Below are 25946 nucleotides of genomic sequence, written 5' to 3'. Positions count from 1 at the left end.
AAGAATTGAAACGTTATTTATAATTATAAAAAAAAGTGAATTCATGCTAAATGAAAATTTAGAAACATTTCTAAAATAAAATGACAATTCATTTCTAATTTATAAAATCATAGTCTCTTTTTAATGTATTTTTAAATTTAGGAATGTGAATTGAAAATATGAGTACATTAATAAAACACATATGATATTAAATGTGACAGAAAATGAGTTGGGAAGATATGGATCGTATGTTGTGAGATATCAAATGACAAATAATAAATAATAAATAAGTAAATAAGTTTAATAGATTTTTATAAAAAAAAAATTATTATATATATAAATATAAAACAATTATTTTTTGGATATCCCATAATGTATCTTAGAATTTAGAAACAAAATGAGCTCCATAGATTGAAAAATTCATGTTTTAGAGGAATATTTGAAAAATAAAATTTTACAATATTATCTAAAAATAAAAACTACTTTTCCAAATGCATTAGCAAATGTGTTTTATAAAAAAAAATGTTTAATTAAAATTTTTTGAAATTGTAAAATTTTAATTATGATCTACAATTCATGTAAAATCAATAAAAAAAAGTGTAAAAGAATTTCTAATTTCAGCTCAGTAATATTAAAAAAATCCATAGGATCAGTTAGTTTTTGAAACTTATTTTAATTGCTACTAAGTATCAGAATATTTTTTCATTAATAATTTTCTGGTCTTATTATATATCCTTTCAAATGTATTTCTCTTGAAATTCTTATATATACACAATTATTTGCAATAAAAATTGGATTATTTCAATCAAATATAAAAATTAATTTGTAAAAAATATTTTCCTTCATTTAAATGCTTGTTTTTTATTAAATTCATACTGAAAATAAATATAAATTTCATAAACTTAGCATTTCTATTTTTATATAATACATATATATATATATATATATATATATATATATATATATATATATATATATATATTAAATACCCCAATTTTTTTCATAAATAAAAAAGGCCATGAGATATTAATCATAAATAATTAGTAAAAAAAAATCAGGGATAAAAAAAGGATCTAATTTTTTTATCGCTCTTCTCCCCGAGTTCTCCATCGTCCTCTTCTTCGTCTTCACCAACAGCTCCGGCTCGGGCGTCGGCGGCCATGTCCTACGACTACCTCTTCAAGTACATCATCATCGGCGACACTGGTGCCTTATCTCTACTCTGCTCCTCTTCTCCTTCTTGTTTTCCCTTTCATTTTCCTTTTCCAGCCCTAATTCAATCAAGTGTCTCTTTGTAAATTGAAATCCTAATTAGGGGTGGGAAAATCATGCCTGCTGCTCCAGTTCACCGATAAGCGATTCCAGCCGGTGCACGACCTCACCATTGGCGTCGAGTTTGGTGCTCGCATGGTTAACATCGATGGCCGACCCATCAAGCTCCAGATTTGGGACACGGTTTGTTTTCAATTCCCTCTCATTATTGTTCGTTTCCTTGATTTCATCTTTGGACTATTTTGATCCCATTTTTGGTTGAATTGGAAGATTAATTTACTGGATTGGTTTCTTTTGGATTTTGTTGAAATAGTTCTAGGGTTCAAGAGAGCAAAAATCTAATCTTTTCTGTTTGATGTTGTGTGCTTGTATGTACTTGTGACCCCAATAATAGTAGTAGCTATATGGAAAAAAAAATAACAGTTTGTTCTTTTTGTAATTTAGGTTTTTTTTTCCTACGCATTCTTTCAGTGCTGATTAGAAGTGGTTGCTGGTTTGAATTTTTCTGTCTTTTGCATATTGATATTCATGTTTAAACTAATATGGTTGGTGAACTTCCAGTTGCTTATATGGATTTATATTTGTGATGGATGATATTGTTAGGCTTAAAGAAGAAGGCATCCCTAAATGACATAGAAAACTAGTGGAGGTGTTTATTGTTGTTTCTATAGACCATTCTTTTCTGTTGTAAAATGTAGGACCGAATATAGCATTACTGCAGCAAAATAAATGAAAAGAAATGCTGAAAATAAATGACACAAAGATGTTACGTGGAAAACCCCTAAATAATTAGGGTAAAAACCACGGGCAAAGATAGAAGAATTTACTAAGTGGGAAAATTCCAGGAGTTACAAACTCTCTCTAATAAGAAGGAGAAAACCAGTACTCTCTCTTGTAGTAGAAGAATGGACTAACTCTCAAAATATTTTCTTTTTTTTTACACTTCCTCACTTTTCTTTTTTCCTCTAATTTTCTCTCACTCTCACTTGTTCTTCTTCACTCAAGTTGTGTTGAAATGGAATGAGAACCTCTATATTTATAGAGAGGAACCAGCCCACAAATCACACAAAACCTTACACTTCCTCACTTTTCTTTTTTCCTCTAATTTTCTCTCACTCTCACTTGTTCTCCTTCACTCAAGTTGTGTTGAAATGGAATGAGAACCTCTATATTTATAGAGAGGAACCAGCCCACAAATCACACAAAACCAAGGTTGCATGTTGATGGTTTAATGAGCCATTAGTTTAGGGTAATTAGTTTGGGCCAAAGGTTTGGAGGAGATGGTTTTATGAGCCATTGATTTAAGTTGATGGTTTTATGAGGAAATGATTTTGGGCTAATGGATTATGATCCATTGGTTAGTGCCAACATTTTCCACAAGAAAATTTTTAGAGTATCATGGAGGGAGGCTTTTCGGTAACAAATAATTTTTCCTATAACTTTGGGTCTTTGTATGCGCTGTTAGTTCTAATGATCCTTAAACATGATGTATGTGCATTTATTTTTTGCTAAGTGATATGGTTAACATTAACAAGAAAGTCATGCGTAATTGATATAAAAAAATTGTGAAGGTGTTTATAGTGGTTTCTTTGACAAGTAATGAACCATAAACTGCAAAGTGCATGTGGAGGCAAATTAACTTTCCATTATAATGGAAGCATTCTGACTTCCAATCCAAATTAAATGCGGACTCCTATCTAAATTGCTAATTAATAGAGAAGATGGTTTGATTGTTGATCATTGCAAGAAAAGGGGGAACATGAGGTTGTTTGTGTAGAACTCATATCTATGATATAAATTAAGACTAGCTTAATAGGAATTGTTGTCGTAATTGAAGTAGGTGCTTATATGGTTATCAAACTGTCTTCTTGTTCACAAGCAACTCAAGCTCCAGTTGTTTAAGCTTAAGTTTGGCTTAGCCATATCTCAATATGTGCACAGGGGTTGTTTAAGAAATGTTGAACCTACTGTTAAGCCTAGTTTTATTCTGGTCTTATTTGTTATTATTCATATTTTAGAAATATATTATAAATTTTGCTTTTGATATTGAGCTAACTTAAAGACGGACTGTTTAAAGAAATCATGAGGTTGAAGTTGAACTGATATTTCTCACGCCTTTTCTAACCAAGCTTCGTCATTTAAACTCTTAGTTTCAAATGTTTTGGAAGTTTTATTGATTGGAATACTAGCATGAGTAGTTTTATCTAGGGCCATCACAACATTCTTGGTGCCTTTTTCCTTTAGTATTATAGTGCCCTCATATCTCTCTTGGCCGGCAGGTTAAGTTTGTGACATTCTGATGGTTTTAAATGTGCATCTGTAAGTTTCAGTATTGAGTTTGGTTCTCATCTCTCTTTGCTTTGTAGCCGGTGCCACAGGATTGCACCATGTTTTCATGCATCCTTTATGGTGTTTCTATTTACTTGTTCTGCAAATTATATTCGGCACTTCTGATTACACTTAAGAGGATCTGTTGATAATTGTCAGGCTGGCCAAGAATCCTTTAGATCCATCACTAGGTCCTATTACAGGGGTGCAGCTGGAGCTCTTCTTGTTTATGATATCACCAGGTCACCTTTCATCTTCCATCTTCATTTATCTTCTTGGTATTGGAATGGACTCCACTACTAATTTTGCCTGTTTTGTTCATTGTTTTATGAAGGAGAGAAACATTTAATCACCTGGCAAACTGGCTTGAGGATGCTCGACAGCATGCAAACCCGAACATGACAATAATGCTGATTGGTAACAAGTGTGATCTTGCTCACAGGAGAGCAGTTAGTAGAGAAGAAGGCGAACAGTTTGCAAAGGATCATGGTTTAATATTTTTAGAGGCCTCTGCTAAAACTGCCCAAAATGTGGAGGAGGTATTTTTCTCGTCATTTAATTATTTGACTATTTTCCTCCAAATCCATTTGACAATTGAAGTTCTATGTATCTAGTTGTCTCTTATTTCTGACTTGTGACCGCAAATTGTAGGCTTTCATAAGCACTTCTGCCAAAATCCTTCAGAAGATCCAAGAAGGTGTATTTGATGTATCACAAGAGGTTAGTCAAATTGAAGACTTAGACAAATCTAAAGTACAGTATTGGTTTAACATTGAGCATTGCTCATGTTTTGGCAAAGCACATTTTATACTTCCTAGTTCTTTTCTTCATGCTTCTAGCAACTTACAGGTTTCCCTGATCAATGAAATCTAAGTCAGCTCTGGTCAGATTAAAGCTCCAAATATAGTTGTCGGTTTTCACAAATGCCTGCTGTCCAATAATTAACCACATCCATCCAAGAGAACAACTCTTGGATACATTTATAATTTGTAATGATATTGCCCGTTAAATGCTTAAACCTCCCAGATTGGATGAGAGAGCCTTGCCGACATGCTCTGTTTGTTGGAATTGCTTACTAATTTCTTATCTTTAGCTTGCTTCCAAGATGAAAATTGTGTTGAAGCTAGTCCCATTGTGCCTAGAAAATGTTTTGTACCATTACTATTGATGTTGACACTACATACACAGTCCATCCATCAAATTAAACGAGTATCTATGCAAACTTCTAAATCTTGTTATATATATTGTTTTCCTTGGTAAACTCGTCATTTTTTTTTTTCTCTTATGGAGCTTAATGCACAATTTCTTAACTTGGTGACACTAATGAAGCTATAATACATTGCAGACATCTGGTATCAAGGTCGGCTATAATCGTTCTCAAGGTGCTACCAGCGCAAGAGATGGAGCTGTTGTCCAAAGAGGAAGCTGCTGCAGCTGAAAAAAAAACAAAAGATCGAAATGCAGTAGTTCATTACTATGCACAACAGTGTTGGAAAATTTGTTTGGTGAAGAACAAAAAAGTGTGCTTTGCTAGCACTGAATTTGCAGAGTAGAAATATGGTTTGTATAGTTCTATACTTGGTTTAGATGTATCAAAACTTGTTTAACTTTTGGTTCACATATTAAAAGTGTTACTTTTATCTTCAGTAAGATTGTGCTGCCTCGGGGTTTGGGCACCGGGTGAAAATCAGATTGAGTTTGATGATGGCTAAAAATTGGAGAGATTTGATTGGAATGTTTAATTTCTTTTCTTTAGGACTTTTGTTTTTATGAATAACACTTTATATTAGCTTGCTTTAATTAATTTTTCATTATTTCTATTCAAATTTTGTGATTGTTATCCAAAAATTAATCAAAAATTAAGTTTTAAATGCATAATAATATAATATATCTAAGCATAGTAATATTTTTATTTAACAATTCTGTTCAATTGATGCTAGATATGATGATATCTCATATTATTGGCATTTATTGTGAAAAGAATAATTTATTTAATGCAATAAAATTAGAAACAGTATTAAATAAATTATTCTCATTTATTCTTAAATTATGAATATTATTTTATTTACTTAGTGTAAAATATATACTTGTAACTTTTTTTCTACTATTATTTAATTTTTAATTTTAATTCAATAAGGATTTTGTTGTAACCGGATTAACCAAATCCACATTACATGCTAAGCATAAACATAAAATTTTATAGATTAATTATTTTATTTTTAATAAAGTGAATAATTTACCGTTCACTACGAACGACAGTTTATTTATTTATTTATTTTTTACAATGCATACTTACATATTTTGAAATAGAATAATACTATATATTACAAATAGATTTGACGAAATTTGACATGAATACTAGTTCTCAGTCTAAGATTATTATTTTTTAATTTTAATTCAGCATGGATTTTGTTGTAACCAAATTAACCAAATCCACATTACATGTTTAGCATAAACATAAAATTTTATAGATTAATTGATTTGTTTTTAATAAAGTGAATAATTTACTGTTAACTACAAATGGCACCTTTTTTTTCTACGATGCATATTTAGACCTTTTGAAATAGAATAATATTATACATTACGAACAGATTTTACAAAATTTGACACAAATGCTAACCCTGGCTCCAGGGTTAGCAACCTTGAGCTGGGAATGCTAAATTCAAAACCGAGGTTAATATTCGTGTCAAATTTTGTGATATATATTCGTGATGTATAACATTATTTTTGAAATAATCCTAAAACTATGCAGATGGAATTCTTTGGGCAATAGAGCCTATGCTGTTTTTAGAAAGCCAATCTCTCACTTAGAATTTATAGAGTAATGGTATTCAGACTGAGATTTGGGCCGAATACTAAACCAAGCTCCAGGGGTTAGCAACCTAGCTCCGAGATTCGGCCTACTTTTCAGCCCAACTATTTGGTCTGAATAGCATTTTTCGGATTTATATGGTTTATAGCGCCGGGGTTACCAATGCTCGCCATATAATTTTATTCATTTGAGTTGGAAATAATTTCCATATTCAAATATATCTTACATAATTTGACCAAAAAAAAACACGTGGCAAAATCTTAAAAGTTGGTGATCACATCATCAGCCTTCTATTCCTTGGCAAAGACAACTTCGAAGAAAAAAAAACAAATGGTTGTCTTTGCACTTCTTTTTTTTATTTTTATTTTTTAAAAAAACTTTATTCACGAACCAATACCTTTCATTGACAAACATGAAAGAGACCACAATTGATGCAGTAACAAGCAATAACATACTGTAAACTTCAGCCAGTTATAAGAAAAACTTTATTTTTTCTCTCGTAAAATATCCATGCCTCTTTCTTCCTTTTGTTTTTTTTTGTAAAAATAAAAAAGATAAACCTTGTATACATTAATAGCATGTGTATAGAGCAAAAATTAACATCCGCACATTTCTTTTGGACAGTACATTATTTGGATAACATTCGCACCTATAACCGTGGACCTATTACTGTTACAATTAAACCGAATTTATTTCATTTTTTTTTTACAATGGAGTTAATAATATTATTGAGTGATGAACCTTTTGTTCTCTATTTTTTCTCTCACTTTCTCCTATTATCTCTTTTAGACTTTGCTGGAAGAACATGGGGTGTAAAGAGGGTTGATACTTGTTTTGTTGGTTTGTTGAAGGGAAATGAGTAATTCTATTGCTCCTCACCACAACTATCCACTTTCCAAATTGAGTTTTTTTTTTTTTTGGGAAGTGTAAGCTTGTTGACGTATAGATGTGGTACACAGAGGGGGGTACGGGCCGTCATTTGCCCCGGCCCGGCCCGGAACCGGCACGGCCAAACCTGCCGGGCCGCCAACCCAGACTCGTAGCGGTCTGCATCACGCCCGAACCCACTCTATGGGACCAGGGGACGCCGACAAACGGCCGTACACCTAGAAAGCCGAAACCAAGTAGGCATACAAGGCCTCAAAACCTGAAAAAAATAACAACAGATTATGAGCTTGACAGCCCAGTAAGCACCCACTAAAAAAATTATAGGGATCATTTACAAAAAAATCATAAATTATCAAAATCAAAATCAGAAATCAAATTTATTTCAAATAAACACAGATGTCAAAACCAAGCATATAGGTCCCCCAAACAACTATTGTCAAAACAAAATAACAGATCTCATATATTTATCCTCGGTGACCCGAGCCAGAATATTAGAACTCATAAGTTTACCCTCGGTGACCCGAGCCAGAATTATCAGAGGCCGTTATTCTTCACCGACGGAAAGCGGTGGGAAACTATAGTTTTTATATCAGAGTACATGTCGACACGGTCAGTGTTTAACCCCCAGTGACAGGGTTATTGCAAAGTTAGTTTGGGGACTACGAGTACTTTGTCAAAATATTTAATGATCACAAAACAATAAACTATCAAAATTCATACTGGGCAAAATGCAAGTAATTTGCAGTCACATGATCCCATTTTTTTATCATATCAAAAATAATCCAGGTTAATAGAATCCAAAACATGAATAGATAATAAAAAAACACAATAGTAATTAATCAGAAAGTAAATAAATATCTGGAATTCAAAAATTAAGTAATCCAAATGTAAATAAAATATTTAAACCTTTCAATTAATTCTAATCCAAAAATAAAAATATCATTAATCGGAACTTTAAAAATAATTTAAAAATAATTCCAAAAAAATAATAATAAATAAATAATTCAAAAATATAAATAAATACATAAAATCATTATTTTTTTCTCAAAAATTTTCGGATGTTCGGGAAAAACTAGAGTATATACATATAATATGATTTATATGTAGGATACTTACCGATTAACAACCGGATTTTTTTGAATTCTTACACCAACCGAGTATTTCTCGGGAAGTCCTAATTTGGGAATAACCCATCGAATTACAAGTAAACAAATTCTAAAAATTCACACGAATGCAAAAAAACAAATCAAACACTAACAAAATTACCAACGTCAAGACCAATAACCAACTCACCTACAAACCTTAAGATTAAAATCAGCGTAGCTTTGCAAATTCTAACCCAAATCAAAAATTTCAAACTTATGAGAAAACTAGGCATCTTCATCTGAGACACTTATACCAATAAGGCTATATCTCACAAAATACATATGAATAAAATCTGAAATTTTTCAGGTAATTAGGTAACATCAAAATATATAACTTTGTTATGTTACTCTTCTCCAAATTCCATTTACCAGACCATCAAATTGTCTAAGCAATCATAATGTTCTCTGCAGAAATAGTATTGAGCACACCTATAGAAATCTGCTCATATCTCACAATTTACATGTCTAAAAATTCTGAAATTTTGCAGAGACAAATATAACATCTTCCTATATAACTTTCGTATATAAATATAAATCTAAAACAGAACTTACAATTACGAAAATAATCAAAAACTGTTCAAGGGCTGAACAGAAATCCTGTCCGCGTCACCTGCGTCTAAAAAATTATAATTTTCAGGATACTACTCCAAAAATTCTGAAATTTCGTAGCAAGCTAAAAAAGATCTCGATCTATAATTTTTCTATTCTGATCTCTTCCAAATTCCATCTCTATATCTTCGAAATAAATTAGAGAGCTCTACTGTGCTAACAGAGACTTTCTGAATTTTATCCTCAAACTAAAATCAAATCAATTCTCACCAAACCCTAACCCTAACTAGTAACATGTCACAAACAACCATAAGAAAGAGGAATAACAAAAACTCATAACCTTACCTCAACAATAACAGTGAAATGAAAACCGTGACGATGAGACCCTTCTCCCGTTCTCGTCGCCGACACCACCCGCAAAAAGGAAGAGAAAGAGACGACGCAAGTCTCTCTCTCTCTCTCTCTCTCTCTTTCTCCCCCCCTATGATCTAAAAACCGAAAAAAATTTGAAGAGACGAGCTAGGGGTTTTGAAACTAAACAAAAAAACAAAAATCAATGGCTAAGATTGAAAGTAAAACCAACGGCTAGGATTAAGAGATAAAAAGCAATGGCTAGGATTTGATTAAGGGGTGGGGCTCAGGGTCGTCACAGGGTCCCTGTTTTTCAACCCCGCGAACGCGGGTCAACCCAGTTTGACCGAGTCAACCCGCGGGTCGCCATGAGTTAACCCGCGAGGTTGCATTCTTTCTCAAAAAAAATTCATAATATAATTGCCTCCCCATATTGGAACCCTTCAACCCACCGGTTTGACCGCCGAGTCAACCCGGCGGGTCGCACACTGAGTTAACCCGCCAGGTTGCATTCTTTCTCAAAAAAATTCATAATATAATTGCCTCTCCACATATTGGAACCCTTGACCTCTATTAACTTTAAGTGATGCACAAACCAACTCCACCAAGTTTTATTAGTTGACCATCATTATAGATTTATATATATACCTATATAATTGTTAGACATCATTAATTGTAAAACACATTTATGTGTATTTTATGCTTATAAACATACATTTAACACAAGTAAACATGTGTTGGACTTAACAAATTCTTAATTATTTTCATCGAAATATAAATTTATATAAATAATTAAAAGTGTGTTATAGTATTATTTTTTTTTTTAAAAAAAAAGGGCGGCGAGCATATGTTTTTATGGCATGTCAATGCGGGGTGCAACATCACTCTTGAATTATTTTCTTCAACGAATATTAGAACCATCACCACTCCGTACATTAGACAAGAGGTTTACTATTTTTTTCATCGACAAACATAAATAAGTATAAAAAATAACTCCTTAGAATTCAAGACCAAAAGTAAAACTTAGATAGATCTTAATAGATATATAGATAAATAAGTGTGTGACAACTCTAATAAAAAATTAAAGAACTAATATTTATCACATTAAAAAAATTGTACATACAGTTTAATTAGATAGATAAATGAATTTAATGAAATATTTTTTTGCTCAAAATTATTTTCAAATTTTTTAAGTTGTCTTGACTTTATCTAATTCATAAGAATTTTATTTTTCAAAATTATTTAAAAAACTTAATATAAAATATAATATAATTTGTTTTAACAACCATGATAGAAAACCATTGCTGAAAGGATGGTTAGGAGATGAGAAACTTTATAAAGTGGCCCAGGTTCGAGTCCATTTCAATTATTTTGAATTTTTAATATTTTAATATAATAATTAATAAAATCAAAAAAACCGTCGGGCTGGGTCCGGGTCGGTTTCAGCCGACCCGTGACCCGCCGGGTTAACCCGGCCCGGCGGGTTAGTACTGTTGCACGGGCCGGTCAAAGACTGATCCGGACCCATCGGGTCGGGCCCGGCGGGTCCGGTTAACCGGCCCGTGCCCATGTCTACTGGTACATGTGAAATGATACCAGCATATTTATTTTTGTTTAGAAACCAAAATTAATGCAAAAATTTTAGTCTACATCCATGTTTTCTGAAACGATTGAAATAAATAATATATATATATATATATGACTGCAACTAAAATTATATGCTGGGTTTGATTGATTTATTATATATATTAAAATAGTACTAATTTTAATTTTTGAAAATGTCTAATTTTTTAAAAAAGAAAACTCCTAAATAAAGAACTTGTTTAGGTCCTTTTCTCAAACTACATGAATATATTTCCTAACAGATAATTAATTAAATTGTTATAATGGAAGGTTTGGAATCCCAAACATAATGGTTTTCTCTTTATAGTTGTTCTCAATTGCCACCAAATTGAATAAAAAAAGCATTACTGGTTTAAAAACACCAAAACACACCAAAGTTACTTGTTCACTATAAATAAATAAATAAATAAATAACCTATGTCGTCTCCGCTTCCTGATTCTGAGCATCTACCATATATAATTACTAGGAAAGAAGAGATGCAAAAATATTTTCTTTTAGTACTTTTTTGTTCACATAACCATTAAAGAAGATTTTATATAGGCAAAAATATGAACAATATTCTCTACGTACAGAAGATTAAATAACTATGGAGAAGTAGTTGCATATCTAATCTGTAAACAACTAATTTAAATGTTTAAATTTCAACAAAAATATTCTAGTCAAATTAAAATTCAATATTCCCTCAGCATGACACTAGTACAAATTGGTTTACCACCACAAACAGAAACCCATGTCGTCTATAAGGGGGGTGATTTTCACTGTCATGATACAAGTGTCAGAAACAATATAGCCATTGGATGGGTTGTGAAGATCCTTAAGTTTTAATTTATGAACTCCTCAAAGGCTGGAGGAAAGCTGTTTGCGAACAGACCTTCAAGTACTGTATATACAAATTTAAATATCAAATCATGCAAAAATAAATAAAGAAAGAAATATATATATATATGTATGCATCATGACAGGCAGCAGACTTAATTTGTTTTAGAAGCAAGATGAATATTAACTTACTAGAGACTGTATAATCATCTCCTTGTATTTGATCAAGGATTGAAACAGTATAATCTGACCACAAAAATGACTGGGGTGGACGTTGCCTCTCAGTCATCTGCAGTTGCAAGGTAAGTGCTTTAAATTGATAATCTACACCAGCTGGGAAGATGCGCAGACGCCTGAAGTATATATGAAATAGAAAAGATCAATATAAAGCTATATATATATATATATATAAAGTATTGTACGTTAAAGACAATATATATATATATATATATATGTATGTATGTATATATATATATAGCTATAATTAATATATTATTATTTGTTCTTTTGATATAATTTTTAAATTATAAGCAAGGATGTTTTATCCAAAATATAAAAGTAAAACATCTCCTAGCTAGATACACATGCACCATTTGTTTTCTTAATTATTCACATAATAAAAAGAACAAATAATATATAGCATGCCTTAATTGCAAGCATATGCATTGATCGATCGTGCAAGTTTGCATGTATGTTTGTATGTATACAGAATTAAGCAACTACCAATCTCACGCATGCCGTAGTGGCTTTTGGTACATACCATTTATTCCCACACAAGGTGAACTCATGAATATGGTGATGTTCACTACACAAAAAAAATGTTTTTGAGGCGGTTTTCAAGTCTTATAGAGGCAGTTATAACCGCCTCTATAGGTGTAGCGTTGGTTTTTTTACCCGCATCTAAACCGCCTTGTATCAAGCCGGCTCTACACTTTAGAGCCTGTTTGTACCAACCGTTGGGTAAGTTTTATCTACGGAAGCGGTTTTTAATAACAAGAGTAGAGACGGTTATAACCACCTCTATAACTACTACGTTTTCATCAAACATCAATAGTTTTAGAAGCGGTTACTATTAAGCAGGGGCGGCTCAAGGGTAAAGCTGATCAAGCAATCGCTTTAGGCCCCCAAAAATCAAGGGCCTCATCTTAAATTAAACCACTATAGTTTTTAAAATCTTAATTATCAAAATGATTATAATAACTTCAAGTCCATAACAACTTATGAATTAAATTTGAGGCCTCATCATTAACTTTAAATTTTTAAAAATTTTAAAATCCTATTTTTGTAATCATAATAATTTTTTTGTTGTATAATTAATTAATATTTTAATTTTTTTATTTAATATTTCACCTATTTCAAATCTTTCATCAACTAATTTTTTAAATAAAAACTAATAAATTATTTTTTTTTTAATGGATAACTACTTATCTTCTTCTCCCAATAAACAAATCTATTTCCAAAAAATATATACTTCAATGCATAATTAATGCTCTATCTTTTCCCAACTAACCAACCTATTCCTAAAAATAAAAAAATAAAAAATATAGGCATGAGTTACTAACGGTCAAATTTTTTAATTTCTATTATAAATAAAGATTATAATTTTTTTTATACCGTTAAAGGTTTTTATCATTGCTATTGAGTTCTTGTTTGCGATACTCATCACTCGCTGACAGCTGACTCACAAGTAACAACCGTAAGGCGACTCACAAGTAACAACCGTAAGGCGACAAGGAGTTCCAGACATATATTTTCTCTGAGGCAAATACAATTTATCCATATATACTACTCAAGTTAACAGGTTCTATTGTTTTAACCTTCTCATGTTATTTTAATTTATATTGTTTTTAAATATGTCTACCAGAAAGTATGAATCGGTTATGCAAAAACTCAAGAAAAAAAGAAAAAGAATTGAAACTTTAATACAATCTCAAAAAAAGGTGCTATTGATAAATTTTTAACAAGCAATGCAAAAACAGAGTTAGAAAACATAGAAGAACCTGAAGAATGTCCTTTAAATGGAGTGAATGAACAAGTTAGTAATGTGGTTGAGTTAAATGATATTCAAATAGAAGAATAAGCTAGCGAAAAATCTAATATAGATCCTTATGAAGACCAACTTGTGAATGAATCTAATGATTGCATTTCTAAGAATATATATGATCCTAGTCAATGGACAAATATTAATGCAAATTTGAGAGATTTATTAGTTGAAAAAGGGCCAATTAGAGTTACTGATATAGATTTTCCAAAAGATAAATTATCGAGACATTTTTCTGCAACACATTATATTCAAAATTTGGCAAATGGAGAGAAGCATGAAAGACGATGGTTGATTTATTCCAAAGATTTAGATAAAGTATTTTGTTTTTGTTGCAAGTTGTTTAGCTCTATTTCAAGTATTGGTAAACTAGCTAATGAAGGTACTAATGATTGGAGAAATCTAAGTACTAAGCTTAAAAATCATGAAACAAGCAATGAGCATGTTTTTAATATGAGTTCATGGATTGATTTAGAAATGAGGCTATTAAAAAATAAAACAATTGATAAACATGTCCAAGAACAAATTAATAGAGAGAGGGAACATTGGAAAAATGTATTATTAAGAATTATTGTTGTGATAAAAACTCTTGGTAAAAATAATTTGGCATTTAGGGGAAAAAATGAAAAAATCAATCAAGAAAGTAATGGAAATTTTTTAAGTCTAATTGAAATGATTGCAGAATTTGATCCGGTGATGCAAGAACATATTCGACGCATTAAACATGATGAAATTCATAACCATTATCTTGGGCATAACATGCAAAATGAATTAATAAATTTGTTAGCAAATGAAATTAAAGATAAAATTATTAAAAAAATTTTAGAAGCAAAATATTTTTCGATTATGCTTGATTGTACTCCAGATATAAGTCATCAAGAGCAAATGTCTTTCATTGTGAGAATTGTGGATGTTTCATCAACTCCAATAAAAAAATAGAAGAACATTTTTTTAGAGTTTTTTTACAAGTACATGATACTAGTGGAAAAAGTCTTTTTCGAAAATTATTGTGGATGAAATAAAAAAATATAGGTCTTGATATTAACAACTTGAGAGGACAAGGGTATGATAATGGATCAAATATGAAGGGAAAACACCAAGGAGTGCAAAAGAGAATTTTTAGATATAAATCCTAGGTCATTTTATACACCATGTGGTTGTCATAATCTAAATTTGGTGCTATGTGATATGGCTAGTTCTTGCACTAAAAGCTATCTCATTTTTTTGGAGTAATACAACGTATTTATTCATTATTTGCTTCTTCTACTAAAAAGATGGAAAAATTTTTAAAAAGATACTATACCCAATTTAACTCTTAAACCATTATCACAAACACGTTGGGAAAGTCGTATTGAAAGTGTTAAAGCTATAAGGTTTCAAACTCCACAAATAAGAGATGCTTTATTGAAATTAGTAGAAGTTAGTGAGGATCCAAAAACTAAAAGTGAAGCTAATTGTTTAGCAATATATGAGCTTGAAAATTTTGAGTTTTTATTGGGTATGACTATTTGGTATGATATATTGTTTGCTATTAATTCAATTAGCAAAAATTTACAATCGAAAGATATGTGCATTGATGTTGCTATAGATCAAATAAAAGGTATTATCTCTTTTTTTCAAAAATATAGAGAAGAAGGATTTGCAAGTGCTATGGTGTCTACTAAAGAAATTGCATTTGAAATGAATATAGAACCTAAATTTTGTGAGAAACGTGTTATAAGAAGAAAAAGACAATTTGATGACTATGATACTCGTGAAACAACAAAGACCATTGAAGAATCATTTCGAATTGATTATTTCTTATATATAGTGGACAATGCTATTCTTTCACTTCAAAGTAGATTTGAACAATTCAAATTATATGAAGATATTTTTGGCTTTCTATTTAGTGGTAAGAAATTGAAATCATTAGATAATGAGACTTTAAAAAAATGTTGCATTAACCTTGAATGTTGCTTAAAGCATAATAGCTACTCTGATATCGATGGTTTAGATTTATTTTTTGAATTGAAAGTATTAAGAGAAATCATGCAAGTAGAAGATAATACTCTAATTGACATACTTAATCAAATAAAAAGGCTTAATTCTTTTCCAAATGCGTATATTGCTTATAGAATCATGTTAACAACTCCTATAACTGTTGCTTCAGCTGAAAGAAGTTTTTCAAAACTGAAATTAATAAAATCTTATCTAAGATCAACAATGTCTCAAGAAAGATTAAATGGATTGTCTATATTATCAATTGAAAAACAAATGCTAGAAGAAATTGATTATAAAAACTTAATTAATAATTTTGCATCTCAAAAGGCGAGAAAAATAAATTTTAAATAAATTTTGGGAGTGAGAAATTCTTCTTTTTATAGAATAGATGTCTTTATAGCATGGGATTCAATCTTGACTATTTGGCATACTTTGATTTGCTTCTCTTTGCTTTAAATCTATGTTAGCTACTTATGTATGGTTTTTGTAGTAGGTCAGATGTAACCTGGGCGACAACAAGACTTTCAACTCATTGTTTGATGGACTTCAAATTGTTATAGACTTTACAAGGGACAACAAACTTGAGATAGGGAAATTAATTCAATCTAATCAATCTGGTACTTTCTATACTCTTATTAGAAATACATCTTGGCAAAAAAAATTTAAATATGAGTAGGATTTGGTTTGTACTTGTGAATAACTTTAATATTATTATATTTGCAGGAGAATTAGTCCTAAATTTCCTTTCAAGACTACAAGCTAAAATGAAGCCTTTGCAATTGCTTGGAAGCTCAAGATGTCTTCCCAAAAGGAGTTTTTGATCAATTTGTGTTTTGTGAGATTATTTAGCCTCAATGATCTTTTTCAACGTGAAGAAATGGATGTGATTTGAAGATACAAAGATGATATCAAGTCAACTAAACAATTTCTGAATTTATGTAAAATAAGGATTTTCTTTTTGAACTTTTTGAACTAGCTTTATTTTATAATCTTGTTATTTGTTTTTTGTTGTTTGTTTTGGTGTCTATTATTTTGTTATTGTTTGTTTTATATTATGACTTTTTTAATAAAATTATTAATTAATTAAGGCCCCGTTTCATGCTTGCGCTTTAGGCCTTTATAAGCTTTGAGCCGCCACTGCTATTAAGTTTTCATTACCATTTAATAGTTTTAGAGGCGGTTATAACCGCCTCAATAGCTATTAAATTTTCATTAATCCTCAATAGTTTTAGAGGTGGTTATAACCACCTCTAAAAATTATAAGTGGTAGAGGCGGTTATAACCGCCTCTATAGTTTATAATTTCTTGCATGTTCATACTTTTAGAGGTGGTTATAACCACCTCTAAATTTGTTCATTTAATTAAATTGAATTTTATTTTTTTTCCCTATTAATAATAAATAAATTTGTTTAACCTCTAAATCAAAAACATAAATTTTCATTACATTAAAAAATATACTAAATTTAATTTCATTGAACTTTATTGACATGTTATGAATTAAAGTGTAATGTATTTTGAGTACTTGCAAAATGTAAGAGTTTTACACTATTTGTGTACTTTCATAACAAAATATTTTTTGAGTTAATTACACAGTAAAAAAAACTTCATGTATCCTCATCTTCAACCCTCTTGATCTTTAACCATGAATTCTCCAAAATCTGCAAAAACATTAAACAAAATCCAATCTTAATCAAAATTGACACCAATGAACAGCTGATGTTAAGTCTCTGGATGCCATGACTCATGCATTGGGATTCAATAATTAATAACTAAATCAGGAATTAATATCAAATGGTAACAAAAAGGTAGTCATCAGCTAGAGATTTAAAAACTTACCCTTTGCAAAGTTGATAATTGAACTTCCTTTAGTTCATAAGATAATGGACTCCTTCGAATGCAAGATTTGTACTAATTTCCATTAAAGTAACTAGTAACTAAAATGATACTGAACAATAATTACATGTAGAGAAAACACAAAGTGTAAGTAACTAGTATAACGTGCAAGGCAAAAACATTCTTCATGCTGTCCATTTCCATTGGTTTAAGCATTTCTCATCACAATCTGGTTAGTCCTTTGAAAGACAAAAACATTAGAGTACTAAAAGTCTCATTTCCTATATTTCTATTCATTAGTTTGACACTCAAAGCTCTCTAATAGCTTTCTCCAAATTCAAAATTAATGATTATATTTAAAATTTTTTATAGTTTATATTACTCAATTCTTTTCATATTTCAATTTAAACCAAACATATAATCAAATAAGCTAATTATAACAAACTTAACAAATGCATCCAATTAATATGGAAATAATTTAAGCTGTGAGTCAAGACCTAGTCAACTTAAACTTATTAATGAATTGGATATATGCAAAATCATGGCTTTAAATACTCATGAATGTGACAAATTAGTAGACTTTTAATAAAAGACAAAAACCGATAACTGATAGAATCACAAAATTAAATAAATAAATGAAAGCTATGGTACTCGAAATCCTTTACTAAAAGATTTATATGTATATATATACATATATATGTACCATTCTTATCATATCTTTAAAACAAAACAGAGGAATCAACCAATCCATCCAAAAGTTGCATGTCTTGGCATGTAAACTCATTCCAAACGCATAATATGAAAAGTCATGTTGTGGATGAACCTTTTTTTGCTTTGATGGAGCACACATGTTATGGTAATCCACAAACTTCTAATACTGCAGATATTTGACAAGGGAAAACCCGTTGTCGAATTCCACATCCAATTAAAAGACACTCATCATTTTTGTTTTTAATTTGTATGTGTTCAATTGTTCTAGCATGTAGATAAGTTTCATAAAATTAAATAATAAAACTAGTTCGAAGGTAATATCCAGCAAACCTCTTGAGCCACATGATGTTTAGATTTTGTCCAGTGATATCAGTCAACAGATGCAACATCTTCAACCTATGGACATCATTACAAAAAGATGTTTTAATTTATTATTTAAGAATGAAAAGTGATAAAAAGTAAGACAAATAATTTACTTCCTCGGCGGGTGCTTTAGACATCCTATCATTTAAACTTCTTTCATCCATAAACCCTCCAAATAACTCTTTCATATCAGCCAAATCTGAGCTTAGCTTCTCATATTTATCCTTTATCTCAGCCAATTCCAATTTAACGTTCTCCAACTCCGCTTTATGATTGTTGTCAGTAGTTGAAGCACTTGTGCTAGTGAATTTCGATATGACACTAAAATACCTACTTGGAGTAGGGCCTAATCCCAAACCACGTACCCTACCATTATGTTCAGCTCCATAAATCTCTTGAAATACCATTTCATTGATTTCATTTTGTTCAAAATTTGCACTTGAGCTTGTGTAACTAACTTGGAGATCATGTGTTGCTTCCTGTAGGTTCAACTAAATATTATTGAAAATAGAAACAAAAAAACAATATCGTCAACAATATCGAAAATATTGGCAACATAATGAAAATAGAGAGGTATATGATAGAACAACGACTAGATTCCCCAAGAAGCATGATAGATGCTAATGGGCATGGAAGAGATGATGGTAAGTGATAATTCTAACTGAGACAACATATATTGTCTTAGTGTGAAAAGGCAGGTATTTGCTTTTGATCTCATTCTTTGTCAATAAAAATAAATAAATAATTAAAATGTAGCAAGTTTTTTTTTACAAGAATGAGAAACATCATACAAGGCATTAACATGGAAATAAGAAAATAATCTTTCTTATAAATAGATCACTCACCAATTTCTTTCTAAATTCTTCATTTATATAGCTACCATCTTTCTTTTTATGAGTTGCATCCCACATTGTAAGACGATCCGGCTCTTTCCCCGTTTCATTTTCCTATTAAACAATCAAAACTTTAATCATTTCATTCTAACATTAATTATAAAAGAAATCACTTACTATTTCTTTCCTAATTCGTGCAAAACTTTTTCGACCACATGTAAGTGCATTGTTTTGTTTTTTTTGCATTTCTTTTATTTATTTCAGCAAGTTCCTACACAATAAAACCATATTCCAATTATAAAAGATAAATTAAACTCAAATACAAGTCATAATAGTAACAATAATAATTTAAATAAAACTTATACCAATTACCTCATTCCTTGGGTTATACCATTGACGAACAAGGCCGGGCCATTGTTCTTCGAGAATAGTTGAAGGTGGCTCCACTAAAACTCGTTCTTTTTCTTTTGGAATATAAAATTCTGCCTTCAAGTCACCTTTCCAATCTCTCCATCTCTTGTTTAGATTTTGCAAAATCCATGTAACCGTCTCTTGTGTATGAGGAAAATCAAATTTTGTCTGTCATCAAGCATTAATTTAATAATAACAAGCAACATTAACCATGAATATGTCAAAAGAAAAAAAAAGTAAATAACATCAAAAATATTGGAAAAAAATTACAATTAGGAGTTTCAGACATTTCACTTTGTATGGAGTAAAATCTTCATGTCTCCAATTAGGAATGTTGATTAGAGCATAAGCACCATTCTTTGCAAGCACACCAAGGAAAGAACTTAGTGTGGCAGCATCTTTGGTGCATGGGACTCCATATTTATCTACTTTAATTATAAATTTTTCTGTTGATGTCCAAACATTTGCCATTACTGTCTTTCCTCTATGTCGGGACTGTTTTTCTTGTGTACTAGTAATTTTAGCACCTAGGGCTTAATTGTGACTAGGGACCTCTCACCTGGACCAAAGGGTTAGGTTTACATCTAGGAAGATGGTTTATCACTTGGAATCCCTAGAACTCCATGCAATTATATACAAGTGCGAGGTGTTGAGATTGCTCGATTTCTCAACCGGGACATCGTATAGAGTTAGTCACAGTTGGCCTTAGATTTGGGACCGTGTATTGAAGGATTTCCACGACTTATTAATGCATTAATTAGAAAGCATAATAGTTGGTTCTGCACTTGAAATGATTGTCCTTGGCGGAATAATATCCGAGTACCACATTTATATCGATTGCCTTATCTCTCATTTACTCGTGCTTCTCTTTCTTGTTTCTCTTATTCTTGTTTACATTACATCTTATCAACACAATCATTGTTCATTTTCACTTGGTTAAGTAGCAATTTAAATATTTTTATTCCCTACTCTCTGTGGATACGATACCCCACTCACCTGGGATTTTATTACTCGACAAACCCGTGCACTTGCGGGTCACATGCAAGGGGCGTTGTCAAGAAGACTTTAGGATGTAAGTACTTCTAATATAAGTTGAAAATTATTTGAGGGGGAGACTATAGTATTCTTTTTCTCTTCGCCAAGGTTTTTATCCCAATGGGTTTTTCCGATGCAAGGTTTTTAATGAGGCGGTAAACCTCAAATATACCATGGATAATGTACGTTTTTTTTTTGACTAGATTTTTATCCCATTGGGTTTTTCCTAGTAAGGTTTTAACAAGACGTATCCTTTGTTGTAGGCATCCAAGAGGGAGTGTTATAAATATTATAATGGATGCCTATTGTAGCAAAATAGTGTAGCAACCACCTAAAAGGTACTGCATGCAGACGCGTACTGTAGCACTAGCTACATTTTACTGTTGTAGCCGCATCATTGTTACTATTCCACCAACCATTGTATTTCGAACCGTTGGATTGAATTAATCCTGGGCATCTATTCAACCCTGAATGCTTATAAATACCACCCTACTTATGTGTTCAAAATATATATAGAAAAGAAGAAGAGATAAAAGGAAGAAAGAAGAAGTAAATCTTCAAAGGTAATTGGTAAATAGTCTGGCTTATTTCTCTTTATACTTATAATATATTTATGGAAATTTATATATATGTTTATATTGAAGATGAATTATTAATTAATTTCTTATACAATACAACAATGTTTTTCCCCCTACTTTTTTTATCTTTTTATTTTATTTATTTTTTTTGAAAGGATGTTGTGTATTTGTTTATTTGTAGTTGCCATTGGCATGTTATTTGGTTGTATTTATTTATTTCTCCAAATCAAACTCCTCTGGTCAAACAGATTATTTGGGAAGCAAAATGTCTTGGAGAATTCTTATAATAATAGTCAACGTCAATGTGGTCCAGTGGTGAGGCACTTTGGCAGTTAATGGGCAAATGTGGATTTGAAACTCCGTATCCGCCGTATTGTATAATATTGTTTACTTATTGTTCATGGAGATCCGGTAAATTGTTTATTTATTGTTCATTGAGATCCGGTACGGTTTATTCAGTACATTGGTCCCAATGTGAGTTTGTGTCTATATTCTATACATCTTTCCAAGATTACATAGTAGGGAGAATATACATCTTGAGGTTTTGGTCTTTAGTATATCATTTTGGATGCTCGTTCTACATAGTAAATCTCTTGGTGTTGGTAAGCTATTATAACTGATACACTTTTTATACATGTTTGTTCTTTTCACACTCCAATGGGGAGGCAGTTGCTTGGTGCCATTTGTAAAAAAAAAAACTATAACAATATGGATTTTAATCCTGTGATTTTTTTTAATGTATAGTAACTAGCATTGTAAACAAAATTAATTAATAAAATAATCGATTTTATTAGGAATAACAAGATGGAAATAAAGGCTTTTGTTAAAAGTTGAGATAAATTTATGATAGAGGGTGTTATTTAAAGAAATCCCTAATTAAATATGTAACATATAACAACAATAATAATGATATTGTAAACATTAACCAAACATAGTGTTGAAATTCGGGTTTTCGTCAAAGTCACTTGGTTCAAGTGATTAGTGATACTAATATAGATCCCTTACGTAGCGTATAGAATGGTAAGGGTTTAAATTTTTTTTTTTAAATAATTAACTTACACATGATGCTACAACCCCATTAAGGTCAAGATGTATTCAAAACAATAACTTTTGCGTATTAGAAGCATTAACATATGCTTGCTGCCCTTAGCTAAAACTTTTCTGCTTTCCCTATAGTAATTTTTTGGTCCCTCGTACATTTGTAATAATCAATAAACCCATGTTTTTATATAAAACTTCCTTTGTGGACCCCGTAAATGTTAAATCATTTTTTAAAAATATTCATATTTCATCATTTTATTTTTCTTTATATATAACTCAAAATAAAATAAAAGAATAAACTCAAAATAATTCCAAATTAGTTTGGATAATATAATCTAATTACCCCCCACAAAATTCTATGGCAAGAAAATAAAAGATTTCATACATGCATACTCTAGCTTAATAATAATAATAATGATGATGACAACGATGACGACTATGACAATAATAATAATAATAATTATATATTATTATAATTACACTGATAATTAATTTGACTTGTTTCTTACTAGCAACTTATATGTCAAAGTAAAACTTAACCATCTAATTTCTACCAACTTGCACTAAAAAACTTATGTTTTGAATTTCATATATTCACTGATATTTGCTAGGTAAAAATTTGATTCTTACTAACATACTGCGCACATAATATATATAGTTTCACATGCTATGATGCATTATGAGAATATAAAAATATATTATTTTAATAAAAAAATAACAACAAAATTGAAACATAAACATACAAATTTTTTGTTACCAATCCTTTTCTAAAAATTATTTCTCAATATTTTTTTTCTAGATTTTTATAAAAAATTACTAAAAGCAAACTTGTTAACAATCAATCTTATTGATACATGAAATTAAATAAATGAATAAATCAAAAGTCAATGGAGTTGGTAATATTATTAAATACAAAGGTAATAATCCCTATCATTGGTTCAAACAATTATCCTATGAAATAAAATTTAAATGATAATTAAGTTTGAGATTATTGTATTTCTAAAAAAAATTAAGGAATCATATTTATTTGATTTTTGCAAATGCTATATCGATAACTAAATTATATTTTGAAAACATGAGAGATTTATTAAAATAGTTTCAAGAATTTTTGTTAGATAATTAAATTTCGTAAATTTATTAGATAGATCTTATAAAATCTAAATCTTAAATGATAATCTGCGAATTTTAATTTTTTTTAGTTATTTATTTGTTATATAGTTTTCAAATAAACTACAACAAGTTGCTGGCGCATATAGACTATTCATTAAATTAATGAAAAATACATATTTCAAAAAGTAAATGTCATTTATACATCTATATGAATAATACATTAATGAATTAATCCATGGATCCAAAAAAATTTTCATTTAAATATGTTGAAATAGAAAATTTATCCAAGGGCCATTAATTTTATTGAAATAGAAAAATTTTTAGGTACACTTATTTAAAAAGTGAATAGTTTTATATATGCAACATCATAAAATCAAATTTTTAATTTGTTGTAGATATTGATTATTTATAATATTATTAAGATTTCCAAGAATTTTAACTTAACATAAACTTACTTATACACCTGAGCAGAAGAAGATGTTGAAAAATAAAAAATAAAAAACCTTTTTTAAGAAACTATTATTTTAAATATAAAATATTACTGGTGGTGATAACTTATCCTATATAAAATAATTCATGCCATGATTTTATTGCATCAAAATTATGTATAAAGTATGATTTTTATATCCATAAATATTTTCAATGTATCCTAATCCTGAGAGGATGAAATTATAGAAATGCTATGCAATATTACAGGTTCATAACATCAATTTTTTCTGTGGCAAATAATTTGCTATTTTCTAAGGGCTAGTAAGTAAAAATTTACACAACTCTTCACAAAAATTTTAAATGGCATATTGGTCGATGAAAAAAAAAGCGACAAACTTGTTGGTGCAACCGTTTGGTTCGCGGAATAGACATGAGAATGGGAAATGGGAGTGGTGGATGGGGATTGGGGATGAGAATAAAGTATAGGGATAGGAATGAAGATAGTGTTTGGTTGGAAGGAATAAAAAGTGGGAATAAAAAAAAAAGTAAGAAAGAGAAATCATGTAAAATAACTTTTATATCTTTTTAATGTAAATGAATAAGATTATATAGTATAGTACCAAAGTTAATTATATTTAAGAATAATTAATTTTTTAATTTATAAAATAATTTAAACAAAATTATTCATTTTTATTATTATAATTAAATATTTTAAATAAAGTCTAATTTAATTATTATATGTTATATTATAATTATTAAAATAATTAATCCATTTAACTATTATCCAATTTAATTTTTATGATTAAATATTTAATTAAATATATATTTTAACTACGGTTTCATGAAAATTAAAATAGACAAAATTTCTACTTTCCTAAAAAAAATTTTGAAGTCTATTTTAATTATGATTTAATTATGATTAATAAATGTTTAAAAATATTTTTATTTAATTATACTAATTAAATATTTTAATGACATTAATTAATTTAATTATAGGATGTATTTAATTAAAAAATGATTTAATTATAACATGTATGGGGTGTATTATAGAAATAATTTTTTTATTTATTAAGGGTATATTGGTAATTAAAAAGGCAAAAAAGGGAGGTTTTGCTTGGATGAATGAAAGGAGGGTTGTGTAAATAAGGTAGAATAGGGTAAAGTAAAGTAGAAAAATTTTAAGTTATACCTTATTTGGACTGAAGGTAAGGTAATTGGAGATTATCAAACTTTCTACTATTTGGATTGAAGGTAATAGATAATAATATTTTATATTAATATTACTAAAATGCCTTTAAAACTATAAATTGTAGATTAAATGTTTTTATTTGACAATTTACAATATTTTACTATTTAATTCCATTGCTCAAAACAACTAAATTTTTATAAAAGACATGTATGTAATTATCTAAATTCAGTAAGGGTATTGTTGTCTTAAAAAATATTCAACCCTCCAAAATTCTCCAATTTGGAGGGTTGAAAATGGGGGTTATATGGAGGTTTTTCAACTCTCCATTTAACCACCAAATACCTTACTATTCATTTTACCCTGGATCCAAACATGGGTTAATCTATAACCCTATCCCCAAAACTCCCCAAAAACCTCCTCCCAAGCAAGCCCTTAATTGGCATGATTTGACACCAAGTCAAGATGACGTTGCAACTATTATGATGTGGCATAGATGATGACATGGCAAGTATGGTGACGTGGCAAGGAGTCTTGGATTGGAGGCAAATATCTTGAAAAATCTTGGTGGAGCTATTTTTGGTATGTGTTACAACTCGAAGGGAAAATCTTATCAATGTCATATTTAGGA

The 25946-nt window shown here is 30.0% G+C and overlaps 1 protein-coding gene and 1 long non-coding RNA gene across 2 annotated transcripts; one reads left to right on the top strand and one right to left on the bottom strand.

Moving 5' to 3' along the window:
* The first annotated feature begins 1047 nt into the window (after positions 1-1047).
* On the top strand, positions 1048-5225 carry LOC120264280 (ras-related protein RABB1b). The gene is made up of 6 exons (XM_039272078.1): positions 1048-1185; positions 1295-1434; positions 3739-3821; positions 3914-4118; positions 4231-4299; positions 4925-5225. The coding sequence occupies exons 1-6, from the start codon at positions 1140-1142 to the stop codon at positions 5015-5017; spliced, it is 636 nt and encodes a 211-aa protein (XP_039128012.1). The 5' UTR covers positions 1048-1139; the 3' UTR covers positions 5018-5225.
* A 12029-nt stretch (positions 5226-17254) lies between these two features.
* Positions 17255-18915, bottom strand: LOC120265886. The gene is made up of 3 exons (XR_005537786.1): positions 18806-18915; positions 18660-18725; positions 17255-17443 (listed from the first exon to the last, which is right to left on the bottom strand). It is a non-coding gene; the product is annotated as an uncharacterized LOC120265886 (long non-coding RNA).
* Between the last annotated feature and the right edge of the window lie 7031 nt (positions 18916-25946).

This window comes from Dioscorea cayenensis, chromosome 7, assembly GCF_009730915.1.
Source record: "Dioscorea cayenensis subsp. rotundata cultivar TDr96_F1 chromosome 7, TDr96_F1_v2_PseudoChromosome.rev07_lg8_w22 25.fasta, whole genome shotgun sequence".
NCBI lineage: Eukaryota > Viridiplantae > Streptophyta > Magnoliopsida > Dioscoreales > Dioscoreaceae > Dioscorea > Dioscorea cayenensis.
Note: the sequence above shows the minus strand (reverse complement) of the source record. Positions and strands in the feature narration are given on the sequence as shown.

Excerpts from the sequence above, each read along its gene's own strand:
- LOC120264280 (XM_039272078.1), top strand. The coding sequence starts at position 1,140 with ATGTCCTACGACTACCTCTTCAAGTACATCATCATCGGCGACACTG. Across the intron at positions 3,822-3,913 it reads CTTGTTTATGATATCACCAG|GAGAGAAACATTTAATCACC; the intron begins GTCACCTTTCAT and ends TGTTTTATGAAG. Across the intron at positions 4,300-4,924 it reads TATTTGATGTATCACAAGAG|ACATCTGGTATCAAGGTCGG; the intron begins GTTAGTCAAATT and ends AATACATTGCAG.